The 22,635-nt window shown below is 32.7% G+C and overlaps 3 protein-coding genes across 3 annotated transcripts; 1 reads left to right on the top strand and 2 right to left on the bottom strand.

Moving 5' to 3' along the window:
• Positions 1-8,138: 8,138 nt before the first annotated feature.
• Positions 8,139-12,951, top strand: LOC21397234 (aspartic proteinase-like protein 2). The gene is made up of 10 exons (XM_024168009.1): positions 8,139-8,532; positions 9,016-9,145; positions 9,368-9,618; positions 9,727-9,954; positions 10,363-10,525; positions 10,724-10,797; positions 10,894-10,990; positions 11,617-11,683; positions 12,194-12,265; positions 12,522-12,951. Exons 1-10 carry the CDS (start codon positions 8,297-8,299, stop codon positions 12,695-12,697), a joined length of 1,494 nt encoding a protein of 497 aa, XP_024023777.1. The 5' UTR covers positions 8,139-8,296; the 3' UTR covers positions 12,698-12,951.
• A 1,747-nt stretch (positions 12,952-14,698) lies between these two features.
• On the bottom strand, positions 14,699-17,245 carry LOC21397233 (probable receptor-like protein kinase At5g24010). Its single transcript, XM_010101846.2, has one exon. The coding sequence runs from the start codon at positions 17,119-17,121 to the stop codon at positions 14,761-14,763; it is 2,361 nt and encodes a 786-aa protein (XP_010100148.1). The 5' UTR covers positions 17,122-17,245; the 3' UTR covers positions 14,699-14,760.
• Positions 17,246-18,777: 1,532 nt separating this feature from the next.
• On the bottom strand, positions 18,778-21,566 carry LOC21397232 (probable receptor-like protein kinase At2g23200). The gene has a single exon (XM_010101845.2). The coding sequence runs from the start codon at positions 21,548-21,550 to the stop codon at positions 19,085-19,087; it is 2,466 nt and encodes an 821-aa protein (XP_010100147.1). The 5' UTR covers positions 21,551-21,566; the 3' UTR covers positions 18,778-19,084.
• Between the last annotated feature and the right edge of the window lie 1,069 nt (positions 21,567-22,635).

Genomic DNA, 22,635 nt, shown 5'->3' with positions numbered 1-22,635 from the left:
CACCTTTTCACACCTTACACTAAAATGATGAAAAGAAGAAAAAGAAAGAAAGTTGGAAAATTTACCTCACCTTCTCATCATTTTGGGTATGTTCTCCTGATTTCCAGTTAGCTGACTCATTCGACACCTTTCCTTTCAATGATTTTCTAGAAACAATAAGGAAGCTTCCTTCTGAATTCCTAGTTTTGGACAGGCTGTCCCAAACAATAAAATACTGTGTGGATTATATACAACCACTAGATAACCATCAGATCAAACGTTCTTGTACTTCTCTCCGATCTCATTGTTGTTCGGAAAAGTTGATCACGTTTAGAATTGATTACGTTTTTAATTTTTATAGTCTTTAAAAAGAAAAAATGAAAATATTTTTAAAACGGTTTTTAGTATAATAAAAATAAAAAACAGAAATGAAAACGATTATATAATTTAGTGTAAAATGAAAGAGAAATAAAAAATGACTTTTAGTCGTTTTTTATTTTTTATTTTCGTTTTCTCTTCCCTCGATCAAAGAGAGAAAAAGAGACATTAATGGGTTTTTTACACTGAAAATAATATATTGATAAAACTATCAAACGCATTTTTAAAAATAATTTCTGTCTAAAATTGAAAACGTTTTTATTTTCATTTTTATGCAAAAAAATAAAATTATTTTGGAACGAATTCCAAACGCGCCCGTTATATTTTGGTGAGAGGAGACGAATACTTCTTAAAGTGTATGAATTTAAATTTTTATCTCTTATTTTTTATTAATATCCTTTTTAATTAAAGAATTATATTAGTTAAAAGAATATTGATTAAGAGTAAATGGTAAAAATTTAGAACTATGTACCCTAAAAGTAAGTTCAAAAATTTCTCTTATATTTTACATATTGTTTATTCATATTTTTTTAGGTAACTTATTTGATTTTGTAATTGTAAGTTGTATTTATATGGAACTCATTTAAAGTACTCTTTACTATTAAGAAAACTTAATATATTATATAGTTATCTTTATTAGTGGTTTCAACTTTATGTAGAATTATAATTAACTATGACAACAGTTAATGTAATACATATTAAAAAAGAGAAAAGTAAATGAAAAAAGTTATCATAAAAAGAATGTCTAAAGGTGTATTTATTTACACAACTTAAGTTATATTGTTACAGTATTTCTTCTCATATAAATTTAAATTCATTTTTTTTGTTACAGTATTTTTTTCTCACATGCATAACTCAAGTTATAACTTGAGTTGTGCAAATAAACACTACCTTAATGTGTATTAGTGTTTAATATAATGTTAAATTTTCATTGAATGAATATACTATACAAATAAAATGACACGGTACACTTAGGGTCCGTTTAGTTCACTGATTTGAATTTTTAATTTGCGTTGAGATGTGATTTTATGTGAAGCTTTTTATTATAATACAAAAGTTAAATGTGATTATTTCTGAAAACTTTTTACTGTAGCGAAACTCGAATCGGTAAAATGAACGGGCTCTAGTCTATAAAATAAATTCTTCTTGTTTTATTAGTAATCAGCAATGTAAGAAACTCGTTGATGTCACATGTTATTGTCTAATCATTGCCATCTACCCAATTTACTATGCAAGGGGGTAATTGCAATGTTTGTTTTGGTTTGGCCTTGAGAAGTCTAAGAAAGTTCAAAAGGTAAAAGAGTTCAATTCATTTAAAATTTATCACATTCCAAAATAATGCTTGTAATTTTTATTTGTTATCTAATGTATATATGTAGTCTTGTATGGCCGGAATGATCTCTCAATTTTTTTTTTTTTTTAAAAAGTTGTTGATTTGATCAAAATTTTATTAGTTGTCTATTTTTTTAAATGAAATAAAATAAGGTGGAATAAACTAGAGGTGTTCACGAAATCTGCGAAATCCAATATCGAATTGAAAATGGTTTTAGATCGGACGCAGATTGAAATTTTTTCAATCTGAAAATTTTAGATCGGATTACGGATTGAGCACTTTTCAATTTGCGAATCCAAAACTATATATATACATATATATAATTTTTATAATTATATATATATATATATATAAATTCTTGATAGCTTTGTAGTTCATTGAGTGCTCATAAGGTAGAAGCATTGATATGTCCTCAGAATTGGTCGCGATCTACCCCTCTTCCATTGGATCTCCATTCACAATTAGAAGAACTTGAGACTTATTTATCCATTGATTCATGTAAATTATGCATTACAAGATTAATAATGATTATTTATTCATTGACTTAAAAGCACTTTTGCATATCTTTATTTGGAAACTTATCATGTGCATGTTTTGTTACTTTTACATAAAACAAGTATTATTTCAGAAGTTGTGGACATTAAATTACTTTAAAGTAATGATGAAGATTTCATTTTGAATTTCATTGAATTTATTTTGTTATTGTTGATTGGGTTGTAACAATCTAGACTTCTTTTTTTTTTCTGTAAGTAACAATTTAGATGTTTATTAATATTTCATATTGTGTTTACTTTGTATAGATGTTTATTAATTTATATTTTTAAAGGTTGGAATCCGTAAATTTGTGAGTCCAATTCACAAAATCCGATAGGTTTTGGATTGGATTAGATCCAATCCAAAAAAAATTTAGATCGACGGATTTAAATTTTCCCAATCCGCAGTAATGAATTAAATTATTGATTTGACCTTCAATTTGCAAATTGAGATCCGTGAACACCCCAAAGAATGAACAACGTCACGTTACTTGAACTGAGGTCCAACTAATTCTATATCATTAAAAAAAAACATCAACAAGAAAATAAAAAATTAAAATAAAAGTATATTAGCAGAAACAAAATGTCCAACCTGCTCATTAGTGACTCGCGGTGACATGAAATGCTTCTTTTCATTGTAAGATATCATCAATCAAAATTATGTGATTTAAAAAGAAAAAATAGATAATTTATCTTTGAGAGTGTATAAATCTGGATCTACATTCTTTATTCTTGATAAATATATTTTTATTAGTATAATTATTTGATTAAAAATGTTATAAATTAATAATAAATGGTAAAAATCATGACTCATATACTTTCAAATAGTATTTGTCAAGATTAATCATTTAAAAATCCAATACACAAGCAGTGTTTTTGAAGGGAAACAAATATCAAATTAAAGATATGATAGAAATTAGGAGTGATAAAAACCCAACAAACTTAAGCCTCGTTCATTTTGCGGATTCGAGTTTTCAATTTGAGCTGAGATGTAACATTTTCTGAGAGCTTTTTACTGCAGCAGAAAAAGTTAGATGTGACATTTTCTGAGAGCTTTTTACTGTAGAAACTTAAAACTGAAAACTCGAATAGGTGAAATGAACGAGACCTTAATTAACACTCTCAATTTAACTCTTATATACCCGCCCATCTTGATTAAGAGATTAACTCAACCAATCTAACTCGACTATTAATTAGGTGGGTTTGAGTTGAGTTTTTCCTAACTCAACTTAACCCGAATTTACCATATATATATATATATATTTTTTTTTTTTCTACTCCATAACATATTGTATTTGTCTTATATTTTGCATTAATTACTTGACAATCTATTATGTTTCATGTAGTGTGAGTTTCTATTATTATTTATTTGTTGATTTATAATTCTGTATTTTTAAAATTGTTTTGTATATATGTTATGTTTTTGTTGGTTTATAATTGTACGAGACAATTTAGAGATTTACGTGACTAATAATATGATGAAAGTTACCTTTTTGCACATATTTCTTATTTTGCGTTAAATGGTTAATTTAAGGTTCGTTAGGTTCATGATTTAAATTATAATTTATGAATATCATTAAGGCATTTGAAATTTAAATTTTTTATAAAAGAAAAACATTATAACAGAATAAAAAACCATAGTTTAAACTATGACAAACCCTTGAAACACATGCACTATTAGTGTTTATGATAGTTTATTTTTTCGATGAGTATATAATCTTCAAATAAATAAATATTAGAACCCGGTTAGATCATTGATTTGAGTTTTTAATTTAAGTTGAGATGTGATTTTATATGAGAATTTTTTATTATAATAAAAATTAGATGTGATTGTTTTTGATAATTTTTTATTATAATAAAATTTAAATTTTAAACTTAGGAGACGTTTGGTAAGGGGATTCGTACTCTGATTCGAATCATGATTCATAATTCGCTACATTATTTTCTCTTATAAAAAAATACACGTAAATCGAAAATGATTCTAACCTCATAATTTTAATCAATGAACTAAACGTTTCATTAAATTAGTAAAATAAATTAATGAAATGAACAATATTAAACGTTTATTTCTTATATTCATTTATAATTCTAAATTATGATTTATAATTCTCTATAATATTTTTCTTTTATAAAAAATATACATAAAATAAAAATAATTTTAAATTATAATTATCAATACAACTTATTAAAAAAAAACCGCATATCGCAGCTGGAGTACATGAGCCGTACTAAGCCCACTTCGCGTGTATTGTTTTCCTTGGGCTGCGAGCTGTGAGTGGTCAAACACTCGAAAGTCTCTCCCTCGAAATCAGAAAAAGGTCCGAACCTCTCTAGAAGGTGTTTTTTTTTTCTTTCTTTTCTTTTGTTTTTTTAACTAAAGCTTTATTCTTCCACTGTTGTATCTTGTATGACATCCGTATCCTCTGCACCTTTACCAACAAACCAAACAAATAAAATAAAAATGTAGGGGTGAATTAGTAAATCCAGAAGAGGCAAACCAGGCTTTGTCTTTAATATATTAAAGAGATTTTTTAACACGCGTGACGTATTAATATGTTAAATTTTTAAATTTTACATAATTTTATATAAATTTAATAGATAAAAAATTTAATTTATTGATATGTTGACATATTAAAAAATGCTCATGATATATATTCCTTTTTATTTATTTAGAAAGGCAATATCAACAATAAAAGTAACTTTCAACATGAATACTCATAAATCATCAGACCGTTAAAATTATAATTCAACGAGTGTTTTAGCACATGAATACTATGATCTTGTTCAGTTCGTCAATTTAAATTTTTAATTTGAATTAAGATGTAACTTTATGTGATAACTTTTAACTGTAATAAAAAAGTTAAATGTGACTGTTTATGAGAGCTTTTAATTATAATAAAATTGAAATTAAAAACTCAAATAGGTAAAATAAATGAATACTTTGATTACTAGCTTCACGTCTTCAGTCCGGCCTCCTGAAGAAGGACGGGCAACGTTATTTTCTATTTTAACAGGGGCAACCCACCCATTTTTGAGTCTTCAAGTGGCCTAGGTACATCCAATTCCTTTATGCTATTTAAGAAACCTTGCCCTCCCTTTCTATTGTGAGCTTATGTTAAAAAAAAAGAAGAGAGAAATAGAGAAATAAGTCAAGACTTGAGATGAATTAAAATTAATAGACCAATGATTTACATAAGTTAATAAATATGCTAAATTACTATTTTTGTCCATAATTAGTCTGATTATGAACCATAACTTGATAAGTTATTATCCATAATTATTCATAACTTGTCTGATTATGAACTATAACTTGACAAGTTTATCTATAACTTATCTGATTATGAACCATAACTTGACACGTTATGATCTATTAATTTTTATAACTAAAAATTGACCTATATACTTTTTAAAATTTTTTATATTGACCTATTTTATATTATTTTTCAAAAAAGAAACAAAAAAAAAGTCCTACCGTAATTCCGTTCTCTCTCTCTCTCTCTTTTTATTTATTTTTTTTAAGGGCCATGGTATCCTGGCAGTCTCCTAATTTAGATTTTCAATTAGGATGAGCCGACAATTGTAAAAGCCGAATGCGAAATAATTGCGCACTCGGTTCTGCTAAAGTTCAGAAAAGATGGGGTCTTAGTGGAATTTGGAAGATTTTTGCTTTTTCTTTTGTAATTTTCTTTTGTTTTTTTGGATGGTTGTGGGTGGGCCCTTTTCTGCCTCGGAACAAAAGGTGGCCCACAAAAGGCTGGGGAAAGTGGATTGGGTAGGTCAAATTGGAGTTCGATTTCTAGTGCATGAGATAATTTCACATCTTTACACGAGTTTGTGCTAAACGTACCCCTTAGAATGCTTTTGATTCAAAAGCTAATCATCTTAAAAAAAAAAAAAAAAAAAATTATGAATGCCTTGCCTTCCAATAGGAAATTCAAGTTCAAGAACCCTTTTTTTTTTATTAAAGAAAGAACCCAAATATATTTTTAAATTATAGGTCTCATAATTATTTAACTTTTCTCTTGGTGACTATTTTTCGAGTTTTGTTAGAGACAACTTGAATATTCTTCAATAATACCATCTTATGATTCTTAAATTATATGTGTTTAAAATTAATCTCGTTTTTATTTTTTACATTTTTCGAGAAAAAAAACAAAAACGTTTTTAAAATGGTGTTTAGCATAATAAAGACAAAAAACATAAATGAAAACGATTTTTTAGTTTAGTGTAAAATGAGAGAGAAATGAAAAATGACTTTTAGTCATTTTTTATTTTGTTTGTTTTCATTTTCTCCTCTCTCGAGCAGAGAGAGAGAGAAAGAGAGACATTAATAGGTTTTTTACACTGAAAATAATCTCTTGATAAAACTACTAAACGCATTTTTAAAAATGATGCTGTCTGAGATTAAAAACGTTTTTATTTTCATTTTCATACAAAAAATAAAATCATTTTAGAACGAATTCTAAATGCGCATGATCCCTTTTTAAAAAAAAAAAGAAAGAACCCAAATATATTCTTAAATTATAGGTCTCATAATTATTTATGAAGAACCTTTCTCTTGGTGACTATTTTTCGAGTTTTGTTAGAGACAACTTGAATATTCTTCAATAATACCATCTTATGATAATTGAAAACCAACATTCCACCAACTTATTATATTTACTTCTTCAGTAATACCACCAACTTATAATAATCACTTTCTACTCAAGTTAGTTAGGCATGTGTTTGACTAATGCACATATAAGTACAATGTTATTCTAAAAGACAGAATTAAAGAAAAAAAAATCTAATAAGATTATGCATACATACATACATACATTTATGTAGCCCTTATACGTATGATTGTATATGTATATGTGTATATATACTTATAAAAGCAACAAAAGAGGAGAGAAGTTATTTTTAAAGTTGCGAAGTCGAAATTAGAAATAAAATAAAAGAAAAGAAAAGGATAATAAACAGATAAGAGAGAACAAAAAGTAAAGGGCGTATGAAGGACACACCTATACTTACCTGATTTTGTTTACCAAACAGGGAAGACACAAGGAAACTTCTTCATGTGTTTACATGTATATTTCATAGTAGCAAATAAAGAAAAAAAAAGGGAATTTTTGCAATAGAGAGAAAAGGAAAAAAAAAAAAGATAACGTTCTAAAATAATGATCAATAATTTAAAAATGACATATAAAATGTGTAAAAAAAAAAGAATGTTAACTGTAAGGTCCCGTTCATTTCACCAATTTGAATTTAGAATTCGAGTTTTGCTACAGTAAAAAATTATCAGAAACAATCGCATCTAATTTTTTTATTACAGTATAAAATTCTCACATAAAGTCATATCTCAACTCGAATCAACGAACTAAACTGAAATGCTTTTCACCCAATTATCTCATCTCACCAATTTATCTATTCCTATAAAATTTATTAGATTATTTTAGGAAAATAATTTCCTAAATATTTTAACATTTGGGCATTATTTGAGTTTTAACACGATCTAATAATAAACAAAATGTAAATTATCAATAAAAATTCGTAAAAACAAATTCTTAATTCTATTCATATTACTTTTCTGAAGAGAAAAAAAAGATAAATAGAAATTATATTAAATTACTATAATATACATGTACATGTGTATCGTGCATTGGAAACATGAGATGAGGGACGTCATTCCGTAATCCACATTTTGGAAACTTCTGTCATATGTTCTTGTCATGCTTGCTTTTTAGTTTTTATTTTTTTTATTTTTATTTATTTTTTTCCTTTCTAAAAAAATTAAAAAAAGTCTCTTTACCTCAGAGAAATATGAAATGCAGAAAAAAAAAAAAATATATATATATATATATCTATATATATATATATATCAATAACACCGCAACCAACAAAGCTCTCTTCTTCAATCTCTTTCCTCTAAATCACGTTCTTTCTCGTTCTCTAAATCTTTTACAAAGTTTCAAAACAGTTTATTTGTCATATCCAAATTCTCTCTTCTTCTTCTTCTTCTTCTTACCTTATTATTTCTCTCTCTAAATTCTCTTCTCAGTTAGAGAGAGAAGCAAAAGAATAGTAATTTATAATGATGTTTTCGTTGTCGGCGATTTTGATCGCCGGCGCCGTCATTTTCCCCGTGGTTGTGGGTGAGTATTTTCCGGCGACGTTGACGCTTGAGAGAGCTTTTCCGGCGAGCCACAGAGTGGAGGTGAGCGAGCTCGTGAGGAGGGACAGAGTCAGACATGGAAGGATTCTGCAAACTTCTTCAAATGGAGTAGTCGATTTTCTCGTTGAAGGGATTTTCGATCCCTTCGTTGTTGGGTACTTTTTTCTTTCCTTAAAAATTTGTTTTGTGTTATTTTTGTACATCATATTTGTTTAACTTGGATTTTCCAATGATGGGTGTTTTTCTTTTTTCTTTTTGGATTGTAATCGTTAATAATTATTGTGTACTTATTGTTCTGTGCATATCTCCTATGTTTATCAATAGTCGTTTGGTGATTTATTGCTGTTAATTGATAATAAGTAATTAGTATTTATCTCTTTCTTTGTCTTGATTTTGCTTTGGCTTTTTGTTCACTTTTGTTTCCTTTTTTTGGAAATTATGGCTGCTTCTTGCCATCTATGTGTGTGATTGAGTATGATTGCTCTATATGTTTATGTCCTTTTTTATTTTTTATTTTTGGGTCTGTTTATGGCTGCTTCTTGCCATCTATGTGTGTGATTGAGTATGATTGCTCTATATGTTTATGTCCTTTTTTATTTTTAATTTTTGGGTTTGTTGAATTTATTCCTGTTTTACAGGCTGTATTATACAAAAGTGCAATTGGGTTCTCCTCCAAGAGATTTCTATGTGCAGATTGATACTGGAAGTGATGTTTTGTGGGTCAGTTGTGGTTCCTGCAATGGCTGTCCTCAGACTAGTGGACTCCAAGTAATACCACTTCTCCTTACCTTAAAGATTTTTTTTTTCTAATTTTTTTTTTTTAACTTAATTTGGCATGTAAGGATTGGAACTTAAATATGTTACCGTTCGGCTAAGTCTGCAACCACTTTGTATCTTATGTTTTGATATCATTGAGTTTGTAGAATTAATAGGAACAATGTTCTGCTGCACCTGAGTTTTTGATTGTTTGCTCTGTTGTTTTTCTTGCAGATTCCGCTCAATTTCTTCGATCCCGGGAGCTCGTTGACGTCGTCTTTGGTCTCGTGTTCAGATAAGAGATGTAGTCTTGGGATTCAATCATCGGATTCGGCTTGCTCCGCTGAGAGCAATCAGTGTTCTTACACATTCCAGTACGGAGATGGCAGCGGAACATCAGGCTACTACGTGTCTGATTTTTTGCATTTCGACTCGGTTCTTGGGAATTCCTTGATTCAAAATTCTTCTGCTCGTATTCTATTTGGGTAAGATAGTAGTAAAAACTATCAAAACTTGGTTCTGTCATAATCTCTCTCCCCATTGCTTGGACTTTGGAAGTAATTGCCTCTCATGGTGAAATTTGTGAAAAACAGGTGTAGCACCTTGCAGACAGGGGACTTGACAAAGACGGAGAGAGCGGTTGACGGGATATTTGGCTTCGGGCAACAGGCAATGTCTGTCATCTCACAACTGGCTTCACAGGGGGTAGCTCCAAAAGCGTTCTCCCACTGCTTGAGAGGAGATAATGGTGGTGGAGGCATATTGGTCCTTGGCGAAATTGTTGAGCCGAACATAATCTATAGTCCACTTGTCCCACAACAGTAAGTTACCACCACCCCTCCCTCTTCTTTGGAGGAGATACATGCCATTGTCTGCAATAATCACTGAGGTTTTTCTTTTTATTTTCCTCATGTCACATTGGGTTTTAGATACTCCTTTTTAATGTGATAGAAAGTACAGATTTTTAATTAAGTGGACTTCAGTACAGATTGCTTCCTGCAATATTTGTCTCAGCTTAAAACCAATAGTTATTTTTTAGAACAATGCTTTCTTTCGCTTTTTTGTATCTGAATGGTAACAGTATGTTTATATTCAAAGGTTTATCTTCAGTCCATTACATTCTAATTTTAATAATATTTAAATTCTAATTTCATTTAGAGGAAGGCATAAAACTAAGATATAAACTGACCAAGTGAAGATGACTACTGAGAGTGTGTCTGATATTTCAGGCCTCACTATAATTTGAATCTGCAAAGCATTTCTGTCAATGGTCAAACTTTATCCATTGATCCGGCAGTATTTGCAACATCAAGCAATCGAGGAACCATTATTGATTCTGGTACAACTTTGGCGTACCTTGCAGAAGAAGCTTATGAGCCATTCATCAACGCTGTAAGTATTGAGAATGCAATTAATCAGTGTGCAACAACTGCACATACATAATATTATTATTTTGTGCTTACCATATTGTGTGTAGGAAAAGTCCCACTTTTCGCCTTTTAACCAAGTCATTGTCGCCTTTTGGCAATGGGACCAAGTATAGGCAAGCTCAGATATTGTTTATGACATATGATTATTATCCGATTGCAGATTAATTCTGCAGTTTCACAATCTGCACGCCCTGTTCTTTCCAAGGGAAACCATTGTTACTTAATCACTGTCAGGTTCGTTCTTGATAAGTTTACCTTAATTCTTTCTTCTTTCTTTCTTTGTTTTTATATAAATTTTAACTCTTGACTGTTGATTTATCTGCGGGTCAGTCCTACTGATATATTTCCTCAAGTGAATTTGAACTTTGCCGGTGGTGCATCGATGGTTTTGAGACCTCAGGATTACCTTATACAACAGAATTCTATTGTGAGTTTTTGAACTCCCTTTTTCTTGTTTGTATTTGAAATGAAAGTAGAGGGATGGTAAAAGCAATATTTAGACAATTACCATTTTGTCCATTATATTCTTTTTATCACATTTCTTCCCCCCCCCCCCAAACAAAAAAAAAAAAAAAAAGGTTATTTAGTAAGTTTAGAACCCCATTTCTCCTTCCCTTTTTCACTCCATAATTGGAGAGACGAAAAAGAAGGGGTGGAACCCACCATCATTATTTATCTATCTTATTTTCTTTTCCATTAAAAGTTCCTTCCTACCAAACAACTCAATTAACTAGTTTCACTCAAAAATTTCCCTTTACTTTTCATCCCCGCTAAACTAAGTGCAACTCTTGCATTTTACGCTTCCAGATAGTTGTTTCTTACTTTCTTTGCAATTGAGTACTTTTGAATTATATCTATCCTTGCTCATAAAGTTCTTTTGCATATAAAACATGTAATTGCTCCAGGAATATAAAGACACATGGCTTTGTCCCTTTTTCTTATCCTCCTGAAAAGTATCTTGTACTTTATTTCACTACCAAGTGTTTATCAAAATGTTCTGAATATTACTTTGTTATCCTTAATCTTAAAGATTGACATATCTACACATTGCAGGGGAGCGCTGCAGTTTGGTGCATTGGTTTTCAGAAAATCTCGGGTCAGGGGATAACAATCTTAGGAGGTAATAGACACCATACTTGAAACTTTTATTAGATTACTTGGCTGAGGAGATTGTAAACTTATGGAGTCCTGTAATATATAAGCTCATGAATTTTCAGACATATTTTCAAGACTTTAACTTTTCTCTGTTTGAAACATGTATCAATGGACAATGGTTAAAATAGAGACTTCTTAAGTTTTGTATATAGATACTTTTGTGTTCCACCTAATTGTAACTTATTCTCCAAGCAACTCAAAGTACAAAGTATGAGTAATTTGCTTTTTGAAGTTTTCCCTTTATTAGCCGCTATCGTTATTAGAATGCACCCCAAACACCTGTTTTCCCTTTATTAACTTTTGGCCTATGTATTTTTGCTGGAATTTTTTTAACTTTTCTTTTATCCCTATTATTATGTTGGTCTACATTGACTTAGCTAAAACTTAGTAGTAATAGGAATAGTGTATTTGACGCATTACTTCATAGATATTATTTTTCTTGAAGATAAGCCTAACATCATCTTCTTTTTGGCAGATCTTGTCCTCAAGGACAAAATTGTTGTTTATGATTTGTCTGGTGATCGGATAGGATGGGTCAACTATGATTGTAAGTTTCAGTACCCTACTATAATTGGACACCCTAAAGTGATTGAAATTATAATTTTTTCTTTACTCTAAAAAGAATCCAACTCTTCTTCGATTTTTCATTTTTCGTAAAGAATGCAAATTACTGTTGCTGAGATAAATTGCTGAAAACTTGAGACCGGAGTTTGAATTTTGTTAGGAAGTTCTACAAGAAGACTCATCCGAGTTCCCAAGTCAATACTGATATCTGTCCTTTTGCATCCGTCTTATTTTACTAGGTTCAATGCCAGTTAATGTCTCCACAACTTCTAGTATGGGGAAAACCGAGTTCGTCAACGCAGGGCAACTTAGCGATAGCAGTTCATTTCGCAGCGAAGCGTACGACTCATTACCTTTTTGCATTCTAGCCTTCTTTGTGCGCATAGCAATTCTCAGAACCTTCCAGTTCTTGTAGCATTCAGCGTAGAAAAGAGGATATGCTAGGGCCTAACATTCTTTCTTCTCTTGTATATTACTACTGGTTTGCCAGTTTATATTTATAGCTACTGGCAAGATCACAAGTTGCTTATTTTGATCACAGCCAGCGATTGTTTCAGTGTGCAATAGGTTTTTTTTTATTTTTTTTAATTTTAAATTTCCTCTTTTGGTCTGCTTTTAACACCCGCTTTGTATTTGTTTTTAGTGATCAGAAAATAGAGTTAGATATTTGTTCTGGCGCCAACTCTTGTAAATCACAATATATACACAATTGTTGGCTCATTAGCAAATTTGATTGGTAATGAAATTTACTTTGTTTCCATTACTACTTCAGTAGACGAATAATGCAATGGTTACCAAATTGTGTGCCAAAGCTAGGATATTGAATGACGTGACATTTACTTATTAGAATATTGATTGGTTAACGATATTTGAGAAGAATATCTTGTTTAAAACATTGTGTGAGAAGAAATTTTTGAATTTAAATTCTTTGTTAGACAAAAAATGCTGTGGCATAATTAGAATCATGGGTTCAAATAAGGGTTTAAAAAGCGTCTGAGGTGCATGCCTTGAGGCGCGCCTCGTGGCGAGGGGCTCGAAATGAGTAAGAAAAAAACTTAAGAAAAGAAGTAGACCAGCTAGCATAGTCGACATCTTCTTTGCACCTCACCTCTACTTCACGTGCATTATGAACCTTATGATATTAGGATTTGATAATTATTAAGTCTTTTTTACGCTTCTAGTAGTAAAATATACCTTTCTTTATGTGGATGTTTGGTTAAATTTCTTATTTTTAATGATCATTAAGTATGGATTTAGTTTTTGTTACTATTTTTTTTTCAATTTTTTTATAGGCATTTTTTGAGGCTTACGCCTTAAAGCGCCTTGAGGCTTACGCCTTAAAGCGCCTTGAGGCTTACGCCTCGTCTCGTAAAGACAAAACGCCTCGAGGTCCGATTCCGCCTTTAAAACCTTGGGTTTAAGAATATGTACCGGCCTTAGATATTGACGAGTGTGTTAGCCCCATCACATGGTTTTCCAAATTGGTAAACGAGTATTTTGAAAAGTATATTTCGCTTATAGATGTTTTAGGGTTGATCTCATTTTTAGTCTTTGAGCTATAGGTTAAATTCTATTTTGGTCTCTAAGAGAACGAGTTTAGTACTATGAAATTGTCCCAAATCAGTACTTTCATCCATCTGGCTCTTAAAATCTCTCCGGGATGCAACGTTTTTTGTTGATATTTTAATAGTAAAATGGACAAAAGGACTAATTTGGAAAAACTTTAGTTCAGGCCTCAAGGACTTATTCTGAGATGTTTTAGAAGTTGGGGACAAAACGAGATTTTTCTATAATTTAGATACTAAAAAAGAAATTATATTAAGTTGCCTGTCCACCATTCATTTGGAACTTGTAAATCTGCATGTTTTACTTCAGTTTGATGGATCGGGTTCCTCTTATTTAAAAACTGGAATAATTCAAGTGCTCAACTACAGCTTTTTGGGAAAAGAATCACACTTTTATGCTGCCTTTGATTTTGTGATTTTCACTCAAGTGAGTAGAAGGATGCTTGAGGTTCTTTTTGATTTTGTGACTAATTTTGTGATTTTTGGGAAATTAAATTGACAACTAACAGAGGATAATGTATACAGATTTAACCTGCATGACTTGAAACTCAAAAAGCAGTTGATTTTATCATCAAACAAACACAAATATGATTAAGTATGTGGGATTTGTTCCACATTCTCTAGAACTACTTTTAACATATTTGCAGTCACAAACTGCTCTAACACAAAAATCATCACACATGTACCATCATTTTAACTAGCACGTGGAACTTTTTTTTTTTTTTTTTTCCAAATAAAAAGTGATTGCTATATAAACCAGTGAAAGTAAATTTTAAAATCTACAAACAACAAACACAAGGAGCATTTTAAATCATGATTTGGAGAAAAGTGATTGACCAGAAGTTGTGCTTGAACAACCAGAAACTTCAAAGATTGCATCATCATCTTCTCCAACAGTGAATGCATAAGGAATTCATGATGCAGAAACCGGAGAAGCTTTAGTAGAAGTGTCATCGTCAAAAGGCCCTTTTGTTGCTTGATTTCTCTGAAGCTGCAATGCATGGTTCAAGTGCCATTCCACCTCCTGCATTGTAGGCCTCTCAGATCCACTTTCCTTCAAGCACTTCTCAGCTATTTCACCCACTACTTTCAACGATTCGGGGTGGATTTCGCCCACCAGCAAAGGATCTATGATCTTCTCTAGCTGCCCTTTTCGTCTCCAAAGTATCCCCCATTTAGCTAAGCTCACAGTGTCCTGCTCTTCAGAGAGAGTGAAAATGGCCGGTCTAGCACAAAGCACCTCAAGAAGTACGACCCCAAAAGAGTAAACATCGGATTTGACCGTGTATTGTGAGGACCTAATATACTCGGGATCGAAATAACCGAAGCTTCCTTTGAGGTCAATACTCTCATTGTTGGGATCAGGAGGACCTGCCTTAGAAAGTCCAAAATCAGCAACTTTAGCAACATAGTTCTCATCTAGCAAGATGTTTGACGACTTAACGTCGCGGTGAATTATCACCTCAGACGAACTGGTGTGCAAGTAGTTAAGGCCCTTAGCCGGGCCAATGCAAATCTCAAGCCTTTGCTCCCATGACAATTTGGGTTTCATTGATGGTTTTTGAGCCTTGCTCTGTGTGTCATATAGATGCTCTCGCAATGTCCCCTTTTCCATGAACTCATACACAAGTATCATTTCGTACTTATCATCACAATACCCAATTAAGGAAACAAGATGTTTGTGACGGATTTGAGACAACACCCTGATCTCCGATTTGAACTCATGAAGACCTTGTCCATCATCCGATTCCCCTCGTTTCACAGTTCCATGCCCCCTTTCAACCCATTTCACCGCGACGTTCATGCCTTTATGATTTCCTTTGTAAACTTTCCCAAAACCGCCTTGTCCAACCACCAACTTCTCATCAAATTTTCTAGTTGCTCTCTGAATATCACTTAAAGATATCTTCAATTTAAGGTTTAGCTTAGTACTTCTATCAGGCTTCGTTTTCTTGCTCTTCAAAACTAGAAAACCGGAGATTGATATGCCCATAAAAACAACCACACAAGCAACACATACACCAGCTAGCATAATATTATTATTCTTCTTAAGCTGATTATGAGAGAGAACTATACCGGTCTTTTTTTGCATCTCAAAAATCTCCAATCCATTCAAGAAAGGAGTCAAATCAGTACTCGACGAAAACTTTTCGAGCTTCAAACCAATGCTTACATTGATGAATGGAGAACCACTCGAATCCACAACAAAATCATAGTAAAACGGACTAGCGAATTCATTTGTTTCCTTGAATGGATTCACCAACTTCTCAAAGTTTCTGAAAATAAAGAGACTGAACTCCAAGAAGTTAACCGAGGCGTTGATATAGTAGCAAAAGTGGACGCGAACTAGGTGATGCGCAACGCTCTCTTTAACCGGAAAACGCCATCTCATTTTGAAGAAATTAGAATTTACATTAAGCACTTTTGCCGTCCTGAAAATGCTTTCCGGGGCAGTGTACTCTGTAACCCCATTATGCCAAGCAAGTTTGCCACTAAAGAATTGACTCTTCCTAGCAGCTTCACTATTGGATAGAAAATCTTCATCTGGTAGCCATTTCCTCCATAGAGTATCAGTCTCTGGTGTAATGGTGGGACCCCCAACATTGATCCTATGGACAGGGTGCAAAACTAAAGAGAGCAATCCAGTGTAATTCTTGTTACCACTATTACTTGCAACAGAAGTAACCAAAGAAGCGGAGTCCGATATGAAGTTATCTGGGGTAGGAAACACTTCTATTGCATTCACAAAAGCAAGAGGTGATAATTTTTGAGATGGAACAAAGCATAAACGGAGTAATCCTTCTTTCACTGTGACAAGAAACTCCTCAATTAGTACAATACCAGTTCTATCTCCGACGGTGAAGTTGGACAACAGTGAAAGTCCTGAAGTCGAAACGTCAAAAACTGCGACTGAGAGGTTGATCCTCCGAGTCGAAAAGGAGAAGAAATGAAGGCGTACCACGTGTGTCCTGTTGTGGTTGGAGAGTCGGAGCTCATACGAAAATGGTCGGTCGGAGATTCTCGCCGTGCGATAGAGAGACGGGGTATTGTTTGAAGGGTTGGTGTCCTTGACATCTTTGCTTCTTCCAAATGATAGAGAGAATGGAGGGTCCAGATCTCCCACAAAGATTCTGTCATCAGAGATACTGGTGTTGGAATTTGATCCACAGTTGATGAAGTACTTATCTGGTTTACTGTAATTTGATGATACGATCAGTTCAAGTGAAGAGAGTTTGAGGAGATGAAGGAGAAGAAATAGTTGGAAGCGAAGCATTTTTTTTTTTTTTGGGTGTTTTCCCGGGTATATGATGATTTTTTTTGTGAGACTTGGAAGTTTGCAAGCTTTGGCTTTTCTTTCGTGTTTTTCCGGGAATTTGAGGGATAGATGCCAAGGAAAATTCATTGTGAGAAATGCTTTTGAAAGGAGATTGATGTGAATTTGCAATTAATCGTACAACGCACAGATAAAAAAGTAGGATTGACACTAGACTTGAAAGGAGATTTTTTTTGGGCGTTAGAAATGTGGAGTTTCACTTGTAAGGTCCTGTTTATAACTGTTAGATAGATGTGTTTAAAATTAAAAAATATCTAAAATAAATAGTCTTTTATATAGATTTAACGGTTAAATTAAGAAAATACAGGTAATTTTTTTTTTTTTATTCTACCATAAAAAGTTTCGTTAAAATGAGATAAAATCATTTTAGTAACATCTATTAATCGAAACATATTATTAGTACACTTTTTTTTAATAATATTAAAATGATATCAGATTTAGAAAATATCTTACGGGTACATTGAGGTCGTTTATTAGAAGATAAAATGTTATTTTTGTCCTTCTATTTAACGAATTAGAAAATATAAATTTTAAAATTTTACAAAAATTTTAAAACATTTTTTTTTGAAAAATTTATGGTTTTTAAAATATTTTTACTATTTTATAAAAATAAATTCTAAAAAATATAACATAAAATATTAAAAATGACATTTTACGTCTTAAAAATCGGCCTGATCGTTTAGATAATGCAGAATTGGACTAGGATAATTCCCAAGCCCTGCTGAATTTTCAGTGGTTTTCCCTATAGAATGGCCCCACTTACAGATAATGCGGAGAGAAAAAGATATCTCTTTGTAACCTAATATAACTAGGGCCGTTCATTTCATTAATTCGAGTTTAAAATTCAAGTTTTGTTACAGTAAAAGGTTCTCAGAAATAGTCACATTTAACTTTTTTGTTACAGTAAAAAACTCTCACATAAAATCATATCTCAATTCAAATTAAAAACTCGAATCAACGAACTAAACTGGCTCTAGAACTCCTCCATAGTATAAATAGAGACATGAGGTCTCATTTATTCTTAGACAGTCTAAGAGCAAAATAACTGCTCACCTTTAGTAATTATTTTTTAAAAGCTCTTAAGTGGTTTTAAGGATGTACGAGTGGTAGATGAAAATTACTGAGTTGTGCCCATATACACAACAAAACGTCCAAGAACGAGTCTTTGATCTATTACATTGTTCCACATTAGTCCTTTTATATATTCTAAAATCTGGACGAAAAATGCATGTGAGGACAACTATTAAAAGGAATTTTGTTCAATTTTTTCATCAAGAGACAGACAAAAGGACGAATTTCACCGATTCGAGTTTTGCTACAGTAAAAAGTTCTCACATAAAGTCACATCTTAACTCAAATTAAAAACTCAAATCAGCGAACTAAACGGGTTTACTTCAGTAAAAATCAGGGACTAAAAAGGGATTTGCCTATAGAGTTGTGTGTTCACCATTTATTAGGAACTTACAATTGTCTAGGGATTTGGTTAATAGTCTTAACTCACATTGTTCACAGTGTTAGATAAAAGAAGTATCTCTACCATCTATATCATTTTAAAAAAATTGTTGAAAACATATCAATTGAAAACTAAGAGGCGACACAAATAGATTCAAGCGATATGACTTACAACTCAAAAAGCAGTTGATTTTATCATCAAACAAGCACACATATGATTACATTAAGGATGTCGGATTCATTCTAGATTCTCTAGAATAATTTTTTTAAACAAATTTGTAGTCACAAACTACTTTGTCACAAAAATCAGCACACATTTACCGAATTTCGGGTAGGACTTTTTTTCTTTTTTTTTTTTCCCCCCCTTTCCAAAGAGTGATTGACATCTAAACCAGTGAAAGTAAACTTTAAAAGCTACATACAACAAACACAAATTAGCCTTAAATCATGATCAGGACAAGAATGGTTGACCAGAAGTAGTGATTGAATAACCAGAAACTCCAAAGGTTTCATCATCATCAACATCTTCTCCAAAATGGAAAGTATAAGAAGGCATTCCTAGTGCAGACTCAAGAGAAGCATTAGTAGTAGTTGTGTCCTGAAAAGGCCCTTCTGTTGTTTCATTTCTCTGAAGCTGCAATGCATAGGTCAAGTGCCATTCCACCTCTTGCATTGTAGGCCTCTCAGATCCACTTTCCTTCAAGCACATCTCGGCTACGTTACCAACTACCCTCAACGATTTGGGGTTGATTTCGCCCACCAGCAAAGGATCTATGATCTTCTCTAGCTGCCCTTTTCGTCTCCAAGGCATCCACCATTTAGCTAAGCTCACATTGTCCTGCTCTTCAGAGAGAGTGAAAATAGCTGGTCTAGCACAAAGGACCTCAAGAAGTACGACCCCGAAAGAGTAAACATCGGATTTGACCGTGTATTGTGAGGAACTAATATACTCGGGATCAAAATAACCGAAGCTTCCTTTGAGGTCAATACTCTCATTGTTGGGATCAGGAGGACCTGCCTTAGAAAGTCCAAAATCAGCAACTTTAGCAACATAGTTCTCATCTAGCAAGATGTTTGTCGACTTGACATCACGGTGAATTATCACCTCAGACGAACTGGTGTGCAAGTAGTTAAGGCCCTTTGCCGCGCCAATGCAAATCTCAAGCCTTTTCTCCCATGACAATTTAGGCTTCTTTGATGGTTTTTGAGCCTTGCTTTTTGTGTCATAGAGATGCTCTCTCAATGTCCCCATTTCCATGAACTCGTACACAATTATCATTTCACACTTATCATCACAATACCCAATTAAGGAAACAAGATGTTTGTGACGGATTTGAGACAACACCCTGATCTCCGATTCGAATTCATGAAGACCTTGTCCTTGATCCAATTCCCCTCGTTTCACAGTTCCATGCCCCCTTTCACCCCGTTTCACTGCGACGTTCTTGCCTTTAAGATTTCCTTTGTAAACTTTCCCAAAACCACCTTCTCCAACCACCAACTTCTCATCAAATTTTCTAGTTGCTCTCAGAATATCACCATAAGGTATTAACAGGTTAAGGTTTAACTTAGTAGTTCTATCAGGCTTTGCTTTTCTGCGCTTGAAAAGTAGAAAAACCGAGACTAATATGCCCACAAGAACTACACAAGCAACACATAAACCAGCTACCATATTTTTGTTCTTCTTCTTTACCTGATTATGGCGAAGAACTATACCGGGTTTGTTCTGCATCTCGAAAATCTCCAATCCGTTCAAGAAAGGTTTCGAATCAGTAGACGAAAAGTCTCCAAGCTTGGAAACTCTTACATTGATAAATCTAGAACCATTCGAATCAACCACAAAATCATGGTAAAACGGACTTTTAATCTCTTTTGTTTCATTAAACGGATTCACCAACCTCCCGAATTTTCCCAAGATAGAGAGATTGAACTCCAAGAAGTTAGCCGACGACTTGCTGATAATGTCGCAAAAGTGGACGCGAACCAAGTGACGCGCAATGGTCTTGCTGACCGGAAAATCCCAACTCATGTTGGAGAAATTAGAATCCACATTCAGCACTTTGGCCGTCCTGTAAACGCTTTCCGGGGCAGTGTACTCCGTAATCCCATCCTGCCAAGAGAGTGCTCCGCTATCGGATTGTCTGTTGTTTGCAGCTTCTTTATTGAATATAAAATCATCATCTGGTATCCAACTCCTCCATAGAGTATCAGTTCCTGGTGTAATATTGGAACCCCCAACATTGATCCTAAGGACAGGATGCAAAACAAAAGAGAGCAATCCAGTGTAACTCTTATTACTACTATTACTTGCAAGAGAAGTAACCAAAGAAGCCGAATCCGAGATGAAATTATCTGGGGTAGGAAACACTTCTATTGCATTCACAAAAGCAAGAGGTGATAATTTTTGAGATGGCACAAAGCATAAACTAAACAATCCTTCTTTGACTGTGACAAGAAACTCCTCAATTAGCGCAGTATTAGTCCTGTTTCCAACACTGAAGTTGGACAACAGCGAAAGCCCTGAAGTCGAAACGTCAAAAACTGCGGCGGAGAGGTTGATCCTCGGAGTCGAAAAGGAGAAGAAATGAAGGCGTACCACGAAAATGGTTGTCTTGTTGTGGCTGGAGAGTTGGATCTCATACGAAAATGGTTGGTCGGAGAATCTTGCCGTGCGATAGAGAGACGGGGTATTGTTTGAAGGGTTGGTGTCCTTGACATCTTTGCTTCTTCCAAATGATAGAGAGAATGGAGGGTCCGGATCTCCCACAAAGATTCTGTCATCAGAGATATTCGTGTTGGAATTTGATCCACAGTTGATGAAGTACTTATCTGGTTTACTGTAATTTGATGATATGATCAGTTCAAGTGAAGAGAGTTTGAGGATAAGAAGGAGAAGGAATGGTGGGAAGTGAAGCATTTTTTTTTTTTTTTTTTTTTTTTCAGGGGTGTGATAATGAAGGTGAGACTTGGAAGTTTGCAAGCTTTAGCTTTTCTTTAATTTTTTTTTTTTTTTTTTCCGGGAATCTGTGTAGGAAAAGGAAAGTTGATTGTAAATGACTTTTTGAAAAGATGAGGGGAGGGAAAAAAGTGATGCAAAATTGCAACCAATCATGTATGCACTTATAAAAAGTAGAATTGTTAAAGAAAGACCAAGACTTGAAAAAGGAGATATTTTTGGAGTAAAAAGAAAAAAAAATCTTATATTTATATATATATTTTTGGTTCCTTTATAATGTAAGAGTTCAAAACTGAACACTGCTAATGATAGGTTGTTTTTATTAGATAATTATAAAATTGTATTGCTTTATATTGGCCCACCATGAGGACAATACATGTCCACAAATCACAACTTTGGCTGATCATTGTTGAGAATTCTTTGGGAACGGATCAAGTGTATCCATTACTGAATAAATATAAAAAGGAAATAATAAAGAGGAAAAACGATGATAATGGTTGATTATGAGTTTTTTTTTTTTTAATTCTCCAAGTTGGCATAATCAATAAGATTTGGCACTTGGCATCAGAAAAAGAGAAAAGGAGAGAGTATGTTGGCCGGAATTTTGGGATCGCTTCTGTAACACCCATTTTTCTAACTGACAAATTCGTAGAAATATACATTAAAAATTAACATGAATGATGTTATGGTGTTATAATTAGTTAAATTCTAATATCACGTTAAGTTATATTCTGCCGGTGAACGCGACGAGGACTCGTGGTGTAAGAACAAGTTCATGCCAAACTGTTAAATTTTATATGATGATTTGATGGAAATGTGTGTTGATTTAATACCATTAATAGATTATGCAAATATATAGTTTGACAAAATACATATTAGATATATATGTCAAGTTTTAAATACAAATTGGTTATATGTTATATTAAGAAAAAGAAAAAAAAAAAAAAACAAACTTACACGGTCAATTTTATATTTATATATATATACACACACACATAAGCATCAATAGTCAACCATAGTTATGTTATTGCACTTTATTGCTGATA

This window comes from Morus notabilis, unplaced genomic scaffold (genome assembly GCF_000414095.1).
Source record: "Morus notabilis unplaced genomic scaffold, ASM41409v2 Scaffold1460, whole genome shotgun sequence".
In the NCBI taxonomy this organism is placed as follows: domain Eukaryota; kingdom Viridiplantae; phylum Streptophyta; class Magnoliopsida; order Rosales; family Moraceae; genus Morus; species Morus notabilis.
This window is presented reverse-complemented; position numbering and strand designations above follow the sequence as displayed.